The sequence below is a fragment of the Trichosurus vulpecula genome, chromosome 2, assembly GCF_011100635.1.
Source record: "Trichosurus vulpecula isolate mTriVul1 chromosome 2, mTriVul1.pri, whole genome shotgun sequence".
Lineage (NCBI taxonomy): Eukaryota > Metazoa > Chordata > Mammalia > Diprotodontia > Phalangeridae > Trichosurus > Trichosurus vulpecula.
In genome coordinates, this window is record NC_050574.1 from 97,255,301 (window position 1) to 97,268,338 (window position 13,038).

The 13,038-nt window shown below is 42.2% G+C and overlaps 1 protein-coding gene across 1 annotated transcript in view; it reads left to right on the top strand.

The window, feature by feature from the left end:
- Window positions 1–6,801: 6,801 nt before the first annotated feature.
- The window catches only part of DLEU7 (deleted in lymphocytic leukemia 7), a 30,873-nt gene continuing 24,636 nt past the window's right edge, over window positions 6,802–13,038 (top strand). The window contains exon 1 of the mRNA XM_036747066.1: window positions 6,802–7,181. Within this exon, the coding sequence (XP_036602961.1) occupies window positions 6,828–7,181 (354 nt within the window). The 5' untranslated portion in view covers window positions 6,802–6,827. The remainder of the gene's footprint in view (window positions 7,182–13,038) is intronic.

Here is a 13,038-nt window from a genome sequence, read left to right on the forward strand (position 1 = left end):
ACAGAACCAGGAGAACAGTATACATAGTAACAGCAATACTGTACAATGAATAACTGTGAATGACTTAGTTTTTCTCAGCAATACAATGATCCAAGGCAATCCCAAAGAACTCATGATGAAAAATACTGCCTCCAGAGAAAGAACAGATGGTGTCTGAATACAGACCAAAGCACCCTTCCCTTCCTTTTCCATTCCCTTTCCCTTCCTTTCTTTTTTTTCTTTCCTTCCCTTTCTCTCTCTCCCTCTCTTAAGTTTTCTTCTACAAAATGATTAATATGGAAATATTTTACATTATTGCATGTGTGTAATCTCTATCAGCTTGCTTACTGTCACAAGAAGGGAGAAATAGAATTTAAAAATAAAATCTTAAAAAAACACCAAATGTTAAAAATTGTTTTTACATGTTAATTTGGGAGAAAATAAAATATTATTACAAAAAAAGAAATAGTACAGGTATGAAGTGATGAGGGCCAACACTAGGATGGTAGTAGTATGTAAGGAGACAAGAGGGTGTACTCAAGAGATGTTACGAAGGTAAAATCCAAAGGCTTTGGCAACAGATTGGATATAGAGAGGTGACAGAGAGTGGGGAGTTAAGAATGACAGCTAGTTCGCAAACCTGGGGGACTGGAAGTATAGGGATGTCGTTGGAGAAGTGTCCAGAGGAGTTTGGAAACAGGGGAGGTTTAGGAGAAAAGAGCGAATTCGATCTTTGATACGCTGAATTGAAGATTTAATGAGGCTTCCAGTTCAAGATGCCCAATAAGCATTTGGAGATTGGAGATCAGCAGACAGGTTACAGTTGGACATATAGATTTGGAAGTCATCAGCATAAACATGGTAATTGAATCCATGGTAGCTAGTGAGATCACCAAGTGAAGCAGTAGAGAGGGAGAAGAGGGACCAGGATAAAGTCCTTTGGGATGTGACCCAGATGAAGATCCAACAAAGGTGATAAAGATTGGTAAGAGGAGAACCAGGAGAGAGTACTGTCATGAAAACCTAAAGGGAACAGAGTATTAAGAGAGAAGAGGGTGACTGACATTGTCACAGGCTGCAGAGAGGTCAGGAATGAGGATTGAGAACAGGTCATCAGATTTGGTAAGAGATTATTAGTAATTTTGGAGAGAGTTGAGTGATGAGATTAAGGAGCCAGACTGTAGAGAGTTAAGAACAGAGTAAGAAGAAAGGAAGTAGAGACATATCTTGTAAGTGGCCTTCTCAAGGAGTTTAGCCACCCAAGGCAGGAGAGATATAGGACAACATTTTGTGAGAATGGATGGATCGAGGATGGGGCAGGCATGAGAATGTCTCTTAATATTTTACTCTCCCTACCTATATCTGTGATCCAGTGACTCTGGCTTTCTTGACGTCCCTCACGTGACACTGCATCTCCTGAATTCATAAAATTTCGTTGGTTGTTGCTCATTACTAAAATGCTCTCCCTCTCATGTCTATCTCTTGGCTTCCTTGGTTTCCTTCAAGTCTCAGATGAAATCTCACTTTCTACAAGAAGCCTTCCCTGGTTTCCCTTAATGCTCATACCTTTCTTTTGTGAGTATTGTGATTATTTCCAGGTTATCCTAGACACATGTATCTTATAACCCTGCATATATTTAAAAACATATTCATATATATATATATATATATATCCATATATAGACAAATATCTATATATCTGGTTTGTACATAGCTCTTTGTATGTTGCCTCCCCATTACACTGTAAGCTCCTGGAGTGCAGAGCCTACTTCCCCCACTGTTTTTTTGCACCCCTAGTACTTAGCACAGTGACTGGAAAACAGTAAACACTTAAATGTTTATTGATTTGATTCTCTTAAGCTCCGGTTTTATTTCACCAATAGACTATTGGAAATGTTACACTGGATGGTCCATCTCAAACTCCATATGTCCAAAACAAACCATCATTCTGTCTCCTACTCCTTCTTCAACTCCAAATCCATTTGAATGCACTGCTACCTTTCCAGCTAACCAACTTTGGAATCTTGGCCTTATTTTAGACTCCTTACTCTCTCTCTTTCACTGCATATAGCTAGTCTGTTGCCAAGCTGTTATGCAGTTGGCCTCCATAACATTTTACACGTCTACTTCCATTTCTCTACTCATTTAGCTCTGGTTCTCATCACCTCTTACCCGGACCATTCACGATAATTTTCTCATTGGTTTCCTCACCTCAAATTTCTCCTCCCACCCTCCAGTCTGTCTTCCACACAGTTGCCAGAGTGATTTTTCTAAAGTGGTCTATGTCACTCTCTCCTACCTGATAAACTCCAATGGCTCTCTATGTGTCTAGGATAAAGGATATACTTCTTTGGCATTTAAAGCCCTTCACAAGCAGTCCCCAATTTACCTTTTCAATGTTTATATATATGATAATGTATGTATTATAATATGGTCACACATATGTATATGTATGCATATGCTGTGTATACCATATTAATATTTTGACACATTATATTTTAATATATATGCATTATAGAATGTGGGAAGGAGATCATGTATATACACACACATATACGTATAGAACATCTATAGCTAGATGGATAAATATTTATCTACCCCCCTGCCCACATTCTATAATACAGCCAGTCTAGCCTCCTTCCTATTCCTCAAACAGACCCTCCACTTTCCTTTATCCTGGCTGTCTGTCCTCCAGGCTTGGAATGATTTCTTCTTCCCCATCACCTCTTAAAATCTCATTTCTTTCAAAACCTAGCTCAGGCAACACCTTCCACACGAAGCCTTTCCTTTTGCTGCTCTCCTCCCTGTGCAAACGGCCTTGTATTTATTTATCTCATCCATATTTTATATTCAGTTGTGTCCGACTCTTTGTGACCGCAGCACTCCAGGCCCCTCTCTCCTCCACTATCTTTTGAGGTCTGTCCAAGCTCACATTCATTGTTTCTATGGCACTATCTCTACATCTCACTGTCTGCCACCCCCTTTTCTTTTTGCCTTCAATCTTTTCCAACATCACGGTTCTTCCGATGCCTGTCTTTTCATTATGTGGCCATACTTCGGCTTTAGTATTTGACCTCCTGGTAAATAGCCTAAATTAACTTCTTCAAGTGTTGACTGATTTGATCTCCTTGCTGTCCAAAAAACTCTCAATGGTCACTTGATAGCTAATGATAACTAACATTTCTATGGTCCTTTCAGGTTTACAAAGCACTTTAGACAATGATAATGACGATGATGAGTGGTCACTGACATTTCTATAACACATACTATATACCAGACACTGTGCTAAGTACTTTACGATGATCTCCTTTGTTTCTCACTACAATCCTGGGAGGTAGGTGCTATTATCACCTTCATTCTACAAATGAGGAAAACACGGCAGACAGAGGGGTTAAGTGACTTTCTCAGGATCACACAGCTAGTGTCTGATGCCCAATGTCTCCAAGCCTAGGGCTCTATCCACTCTGCCACCTAGTTCATTGATCCTTGAAACAGCCTTAAGAAATAGGTGCTATTATCCCATCTGGCAGATGAAGAATCTGAGGGTGAGGAAGATAACATAACTGGCCCAGTGTCACACAGTTAGCAAGTTCTTGAGGCAGGATTTGACTTTTTTTTTTTAATTTTTATTTTTTTATGCTGGATCCAGTACTCGACCCACCATGTCAAATTGCTCCATACTTACCTATGTGGACATTACCTTCCCGGATGGAGCATAAACTCCTTGAGGGAAGAAAATGCTTCATTTCTGGTTTTGTATCCCCAGTGCCTAGCACACTGTCTGGCACACAGTAGGTGCTTAATAAATGCTTGTGGGTCTCACCTTATGGTCTTTCCACCAACCTGAGGCAGCCAACTCCAGGATCACATGCCTATTACACCTCTCCTCTAATGCCTTTCCTTTTCCTGTGGGGGAAGGAGGTAGAAGTGAGAAGCAAAAAGGTTAGGCCGTAAGCTGCTCCCACTTCTCTTCTTTGAATGATTAGTTCTAGCCACCATAATACTGCTGTAATCTCTTCCCTCCCAATTCAACTGAATTTACCCCAGGGACAAGAGTTCCTTGCTATACTACACCTATAATATAACTTTCTTTAAAAACTTTTTTTGGGGCAGCGAGGTTTCACAGTGAGTATTGCACCAGCCCTGGAGTCAGGAGGACCTGAGTTCAAATCTAGCCTCAGACACTTGAGACTTACTAGCTGTGTGACCTTGGGCAAGTCACTTAACCCCAATTGCCCTGCCTTCCCCCCTCCAAAAACAAAGACCTTTTTTTTTTAATATATATCAGGCCCACCACCCTCAGTTAATACGCTGTCACTTTGGATTACAAGGGGCAAGGACATCTACCATACCTAGGAGAGCTAGGGATTTGCCACTGTATTCACTAATGACTGGGAATCGTTTTTTCACTTTTTTTGGGGGGGGGGGCTTTCATTCTCCCAGGTATTCCTTTCCTCCTTCCTCCAACTATCTCACAACCCCTTTCCTCTTTCCTGCTAGATTCTAGAAATATGCTAGGGAACTAGCTCCCAGAAGTTAGTGGGATAGCCCACAGAGAGTAATCTGTAGCCATTTTTGTTCTACCAGGGGGTGATCTGGGAGTGCAGAGAAGGGTGGTTCTAGATGCAGCAGTCTGGAAGCTTTGCTAAGGTGGCCCACTGGGCTACTACCCCATTAACACTATTCTTTTCTTGGGACACATACTCATCTTCCCCTCCGCCATCGTCTACCACTCTTCTGGGGAGCTGCTGACCTTGGGACCATTAAGCTAGAAAGTGTTCATTTCTTTGTGGAGGTCAGCAGCCCAGCCTTATGATAACTCACACTGGTACAGCACTTCACAAAGGGCTATCCTTGTAACAGTCTGGCCACAGAGTTGGCAGAATAACTATCACCTCTTCTCCCCACTCCAGATGAGAAAACTGAGGCTCACAGAAACTGACTTGCCAAGATTGCGGAGCTAGTATGTGGTTAAGGCAGATTTGATTTCCCACAGCTGCCTCCCTATATTAGGAGGCATTTTCTCTAGACTGATTACACTCATTAATCTGGGCTTTTTCTGCTCACAACTGTCTTCAGATCCCATTTGAGACCACTATTTTTCCCTCGAAAGCCAGTCATCTTTCCTACTGGAAACATGATAGGCTTTTTCAGTTTCTCCTCCTTTACTTAAATAAGCTGAGGGCTGGAAACCACCTCAAGGGTCACCTAGCCCAACTAACACCAAACCATGAACACCTACGAGGAGTCACAAGGCTTCTGCTAGAAAACCTCCCCGTGTTTCCTGAGGCAGCCCACTCCACGTTTGGACAGCTCTAAATTTTTTTTTTTTTAAAGAAAGTTTTCTCTTCCATGAAGCCTTAAATCTGCTCATCCCATCTTTTTTTATTTTTGTCCCCCATTTTTTTACTCCAGCTTTTGCTGAGCCTGGAGGGTATTGTAAACTACACACATGGTTCTTATTGTAGGGACTAATTAGCTACTCTGAAATATTTTGTGCTACTCCTCTGAAAACTGCTACATGCACAATCTGGTCCTTGGGATGTGCCATAGACAAAATTGTGGCTTTGCAAATACAGATCCCGTGAAAGATAACTGCCCTGTAATCACAGTCAGCAAATCGGAATCTGTCCAGCCTAATTCTGCTGAACAAGAAGGGACGTTTGCAGTGATGTGATTAAAATGGTAATGTGAGCCGACAACCCTGATCAAAGAAACGGTCTTGGCCTTTTCAAAGAACATGAAAAACATGCCTTAAAATTTAATTTGGGAGCAAGCTGCAAGTTTAGATAAAATTATTCCAAGCGAAGACCATTAAGGCCCTTTTCTAAATTGAACACTTAAGCTGTTGGAAAAAAAAAAATGAAAACAGGGAATCAGGAAGAAAGAAAGATTTGCCCCGAGTCGGGGCTCGACCTGTGTTCCCTTAAAGTGTTTCTTACTTTCTATCATCTTTCTTAAGCACCAATACACACCACTGGTTTCCTTCATCTACCAAAGCATAAAATTGCCGGTCCTTTGACCTAACTTAAATCAAGGAAGTAGCAATGTTAGACTTAATTAAAAACAGCAAATATTTGTACAGCTGCCCACGGGTTCGCAGAGTAGAAATGGATTTTAGCATCAAATCTTGCTGTCTTAAGTCCTTTGGGAACTTCTTACAAAAACATATAGGATCCTCAGGCTTACTCTCTGGAGTTAGTTCAGGTGCGGCTCTTTCCCCTTTCAGATTTCCAACTTCTTTCGTCCTCAAACCTACGTTTTTTCTTAAACTCTAGATTACCAAAGCTGAGCAATGCGGCTTTCAATTGCAAACGGAGCAGAAACACCCAAACAACTAGTGAATGCCCATCTATTGGAAACAATCAAATAAGTTGCAGCAAGGTTGAATCGCTGCAAATAATTCCCGCCAAAAAAAAAGCCTCTGTAGCTAGGAGAGAAACGATAGTTTTTTGGTTTAGATTTCCAGATACGCTTCCCTGAATTTTTTGGCCATCTATTTTACACTCTACAGGCCGCATGAATTCTCCCAAAGGAAAAGCTTTTCTTTTCCGTCCGCATCCCCAAAGGGGAGCACAAATAACAAAGGGGGCTCACCTACCTATTAAGGGAAGAGGAGGGAAGAAAAGTTTTCCCGAGCACGGGTTTTTGGGAGCTGAAACCAACGAGTTACAGATTACAGGTGGAGGGGGGCGGGGCCGCGGACCCACGCCGGCAGAAAAGTAGCGAACTTGGAGCGTGCGGGGTTGGAAGCCGGCGGAAAATGTGACCTCGTTGACCTCGCTCACGCTCTCCGCCTCTCCTTCCCGATCTGCGCGAGGAGTAGGGCGGAAAAAACGCTGGCGGCCATGGCCGGCCCGACCCACCTTCAGGTCGCCGTCAGTCACCAGATAATGGCCCTGCAGACCCTGCGAGTCTTGCAGCAGCAGAGGGACAGAAACTTGGGCCAGCCTTCCGCAGCCCTGGGGCAGGCCGGCCCGAGAGGGGACGGAGCGAAGGCCCAGGGCTCGGCGGTGGTTGCGTCGGGAGGTGATGGGGGCGCCGCCTCCGGGCCCCGGGCCACAGGTCAGTGCGAGATGGCTCTCATGGCCGTGCGCACCGTGCTGGCCCGCGTCGTCGAGGCCACGTCGCAGCTTATTCAGGTGGAGCAGACGCTCCTGACCCCGCTGCATGAAGAACTGAACTTACCCGTCTACTTGAAAGTAAGTCCTCCCCCGCCCCCAGGCCCATTTCCCTCCTCCTCCCAGCCCAGGGTAATCCGCTGCGGGGGCGGAGTCGCGGCCCCAGCCTGACCCCCGGAGCCAAGGCCGGGCTGGCCCGGGCCGAGGGGCCGCGCTGATGGGAAGTGGGAGACTTGAGGTTAAGCTGCCGTAGGGGAAGGAAGGTTGTGGCAGGTTAAGAACGGTGCCTTGAAAAAGCATCCCGGAGGAAGAGTGGTCCCTACAAGTGGAGATACGCGGGGAAAACTTGCTTGTGTGTGTGCCCGAGGCAAGGAGGCAGCCTGTCTTCGCTGGGCCTCCTTTTCCTTCGGTATTAACCAGTCTTCACAACTGAACGCCTGGAGCAGAGGGGACGTGATCCCGTAGTCATCCATGTTGCCTTTTCACCTCCTGGGTGTCTAAATCATCACCTCCGCTGTGTGCTTGCGGCTGTGAAAACAGTTCGCCCAGCTTTATCCCGTAATTATCAATTAACATTTATATAGCGCTTACTGTGTGCTAGACACTTCTTTTTGGGGTGGATTGGAAGGGGCCCTTAATAATAACGAAGTTATATTTATGTCAGGCGCTTAGTTTTTGTTTTTTTAATGGCGGATTAGAAAGGGCCCTGGGTTCAAATTTTTAAATCGTCGCCCCAGCTGTATGCTTCTGAATATGAAAACAGCCAGACTCGGAACTTAATAATTAACATTTGTAAAGCCCTTAATTTTTGGTGGATTGGAAAGGATCCTGGGTTCAAGTTTTGAAATCATTACTCCTGCTATGTGTTTTTGGGTATGAAAACAGTGGGCTAACTTCATCATTTAATAACAACAAAACCCCAAAATAATGATAATTAATGTTTATATAGCACTTGCTGTGTGCCAAGCACTTCATTTTGTGCTGGAGGGAAAGGGCATTGAGTTCAAATTTTGAATCCATCACCCCTTTTGTGTGCTTTTAAACCCGAAAACGGTTGACCAAGGTCATTGCTTAACATAATAAACACATTTATCTAGCACTTGCTGTATACCAGGCATTAAATTTGGTGTATTGGAAAGGGCAATTGGTTCAAGTTTTGGTTCTCCTAATTAAAACTGTGTGATCCTGGCCTAGAGGCTTCCTTTTCCTTGGCTTCAGTTTCCTCTTCTTCCAGGACAAGGTTGGCCTCTGATCTCAAAGGCCCCTTTCAGCTTCCCTTTCCTGTGATTAATAAATGCTTTCCTGTGGTACAGGTGGGATTAGTAAATCACCTGAATGTTTTCCGCACTAAATTATCTTTATTCCTTTTAAAGTTTTTTCACACCCCTGAGTTACATTTATTTTCACTACCAGTCTGGCTCACCCCTGGGCTCGAAGGCCTACTGAGTCAATAATCTAAATGCTTATTGAGCAGTCTTAGAAGGGCTGAGCCAGAAGTGTTGAAGTGTGAATATTAATATTAAATGCCTGTTAAGTAAAAGAGCTTATATTTGTGTGGCACCTGTTCCCTCTTAAGGTTGCAAACTGCTTAACCCAATATTACTGATTGGCAGAGCAGCTACATAGCACGGCAGTATCTCCATAAAGGGAAAAAACCCTGGTTTAGGAGTCAATCTGGGTCCTGTCACTAATTCACTTTGCAACCTTTGGTGAGTCTGTTCCTTTGGGCCTTGTAAAATGAAAGAGTTTGGCTAAAATAAAAGGCTTCAACGAAATAATTTCCAAGGTATCTTCTAGCTTGGAGATTTTAAAGGCTTTGAGTGTCTTGGTTGTCAAACATGTGCCCAAAGGGCTTTTAAAATAATTGTGTGACCATAAGAAGCTAAATGATAGCATGAGACGGAATTTGTAATACCCAGGTTTTGCCATTCTTGTACTTTAGAAGGAAAGCCATAATATACTGGGTGTGACTTTGACATCTGACAGATTTTTTTAAAGCTATATTTTACTTCATAAATTAAGAATAAAATAAATTTAAAAATAAAATTACATTTTAACTTATGTATCCAGACAAGGATTATGAGAGAATGATTGTGTTGTGTGAAAAGACTTCCACCTGGAGGCCAGGTCCTCAAGTGTTGGCCCTTTGACTTATTTGGGTCCCCACCCCTTGCTCTGGGTATTTGGGGTCACAGGAGAACAGTTTTAGAGCTTAGAAGGGACTTCAGATGTCATCTTGCCCAACCTTCCCATTTTTATAAATGAGGTCACTAGAAACACTTTTCACGCGAATAAAATCAGATCTAAATAAATGGAGAAATATCAGTTGCTCATGGTTAGGCCGAGCTAATATAATAAAAATGACAATTCTACCTAAATTAATCTATCTATTCAGTGCCATACCAATCGAACTACCAAAAATTTTTTTTACTGAGCTGGACAAAATAATAACAAAATTCATTTGGAAAAACAAGAGGTCTAGAGTATCTAGGATATTAATGAAAAGACATGCTAGAGATGGTGGCTTAGCCACACCAGATATTAAACTGTACTACACAGCAGCAGTCATCAAAACTGCCTGGTACTGGTTAAGAAACAGGGGTGTGGATCAGTGGAATAGGATAGGTACACAAATAGGTGAAATCAACAAGTTTAGCAATCTACTCTTTGATAAACCCAAAGAGGCCAGTTTCTGGGCTAATAATTCACTATTTCACAAAAACTGTTGGGAAAATTGGAAAATGGTAGGGCAAAAACTGGGCATAGACCAATATCTTACACCATATACCAAAATAAAGTCAAAATGGGTTCATGATTTAGGAGTAAAAGTTGATACTCTAAGTAATTTGGGAAAGCAAGGAATAGTTTACTTATCAGATTTGTGGAAAAGTAAAGAATTCATGACCCAACAAGAGATAGAGAGCATTACAAAATGCAAAATGGATAATTTTGATTATGTCAAATTGAAATGTTTTTGTACAAAAAAAGCCAATGCAACAAGAATTAGGAGGGAAGCAGAAAATTGGGAGAAAATCTTTGCAACTAGTATCTCTGATAAAGGCCTCATTTCTAAACTATACAGGGAACTGAGCCAAATATATAGGAATACAAGCCATTCTCCAGTTGAGAAATGGTCAAAGGATATGAACAGGCAGTTTTCAGAGGAAGAAATTAAAGCTATCTACAGGCATATGGAAAAATGCTCTGGATCGCTGCTGATTAGAGAAATGCAAATCAAAACAACTCTTAGATACCACATCTCTCCTGTCAGATTGGCTAAAATAACAAATCAGGAGAATGATAAATGCTGGAAAGGATGTGGGGAAATTGGAACATTGTTGCATTGCTGGTGGAGTTGTGAGCTGATCCAGCCATTTTGGAGGGCGGTTTGGAACTATGCCCAAAGGGCTATAGAAATGTTCATACCCTTTGACCCAGCAATACCACTTCTAGGGTTGTATCCCAAAGAAATCACGCAAGCGGGAAAAGGACCCATATGTACAAGAATATTTATAGCAGCTCTCTTTGTGGTAGCCAAGAATTGGAAAGCAAAGGGATGCCCATCAATTGGGGAATGGCTGAACAAGCTGTGGTATATGAAGGTGATGGAATACTGTTGTGCCATAAGAAGTGGGGATGATGCAGACTTCATAACAACCTGGAAAAACCTACACGACATAATGCTGAGTGAGCGGAGCAGAGCCAGGAGAACGTTGTGCACAGCCACAGATATATGGATTCTGTGAGGACCAACCCTGACATACTGCGCTTTTCTCAGCAACCTAAGGGACAAGGACAACTCCAGGGGACTCACGATGGAGAATGCTATCTTCATCGAGACAAAGAACTGCGAAGTTTGAATACAGACTGAGGCACACTACATGCTCGCCTTTTCTGCTTCTCTTTTGTTTTTGTTTTTGGTTTTTCTTTTTTTTTTTTTTTTGGTTCTGTTTCTTCTTTCTCATGATTCATTCCATTGGTCAAGGTTCTTCTCCACGACTTGACTAATGCATAAATTAATTCAATGCGAAGTCATACATGACAGTTATATGAGACTTCATGCCGTCTTGGGGAGGGAGGGGGGAGAGAGGGGAGAAAAACTGGAACTCAAGACTATGTAGAACCGTGTGTGGTAAACTAAAAATAAATAAAGAAATTTATAAAAAAAAAAAAAAAGAAAGTGTTAGAACTTAAAAAAAAAAAATAAATGAGGTCACTAAAGCCGAGGAGATGGGTTAAGTGACTTGTTGCAGGTCATGCAAATAGTAGATTCAGAATTTAAACCCAGCTTTTCTGACTCCAAACCCACTCCTGCCAAACCCTGCCGTCTCTCATTATTTTACCTAACATGCAGATACGGAAACTGAGACCCAGGGAGATGTAGCGACTTGCCAAAGTCAACAGTCAAATAAGTGACAAAGCCGGGCCTTGAACCCACGTCTTGGGACCCTAAATTCAGTGGTTTTTTCAATGCTTTAATAAATTGGACTTTATAGAGCAAGGCTATGAGTTATTTAATAAATAACCATTCATTACATTAGTTATATATGATAAATATATTAGTATTATATAAAACCAATCATAATAAATGTGAGTTATTTTATTTGCAAAGTCGTCTTGGGAAAATGTATGCTTTTTCTAACTTGGTGTAGCTTAACATCCCTCTCTTGAAATTGTCTTCAGGGCCAGCTTGCAAGTTCCAGGAGAATATAGGCCTTTTTATATTTTATCGTTGCATCTTGTTGGAAAGAAGTTTGTGTTCCTTCAAATAGCATCGCTGGGGCTTCATTACCCACCCTGTTTATCAGATTGGACTCCAAATGACCCTGCCTTGGTCAGACCGATCAAGAGAAGTTGGAATATTGCATTCGGTTCTGGAAGGGCCCTGACAATTTGGGGCTTGTTTAGAGGGTAGTGGGGGGAGGGGAGCAGTTGAAAGAATTGAAGACAGGCCTGAGAAGAGGTGATAGAATGATGATCTTTAAAGTAGAAGCCACATGATTTAATGGAAAGAGAACCACTTGAGATTCAGAGGCCCCAGGTTTGAATCTCGTTCTACTTTGAGCAAGTAGCTTAGTGTGACAAGAGCTGGAAGAGACCCCCAAAAGGTGTAGTGTCCAACCATCTGACTTTTTTTTTTTTTACAGATGAGGAAACTGAGGCACAGAGAAATTTAGTCGCTCGGCCAGGGTCATATAGCTAGTAAATTTTTAAATCATGATTTGAACCCAGGTCCAGGGCTGCTGTATTCATTGCACTATACTGCCTTTCTTAAAACTGAGGTATGGAGGGGTCCTGACTTTAAGGTCACACTTGTATCAAGTGGAAGATCTAAGATTTGGAGCTAGGTCCTCTGATTTCAAATCCATCTTGCTTTTGCCCACCCTCTACCCTGATGCAGTCTCTAACTTCCCTGGACCTTGGTTTCCTCATTTATATAAGGAGGGGGTTAGATTAGATAATCTCTTGTTTTCTCTTTATTCTTGAAGAGGACCATGACATCAGGAGGGTGATGCCATGACTAGCAAGTGAATTGGATTGAAGTGAGGGAGGGCCGTGCAAAGTCACCAGCCTCACAGCCTCCAGAGTCATCTGGGTCCAGCGGCCGGATGTAAATAGGGATGACTGGAGATGGCCCCAAGATGATTTCTTAGCTTTTATTCTAAGAGGGAAGAATCTGGAGGTTCTTAACTGGATGGAATAATAGCAGAAACGACAAAAAAGAGAGGACCTTGTTTCAGGCCTAATGCTAAATAAAAAGGTAAAGGATCATTAAGGGAACATGCAGTTAACTGAGCTATGTGTGTTACCCGATGGGTGAGTGGCATGTCAGTATGGTATGCTATATACGTTAATCCTTTTATATGCCGGGCACTGTGCTAAAGCATTGGGGGTGGGGTATAAATACAAAGAATGAAATAATTTTTATTCCTAATGA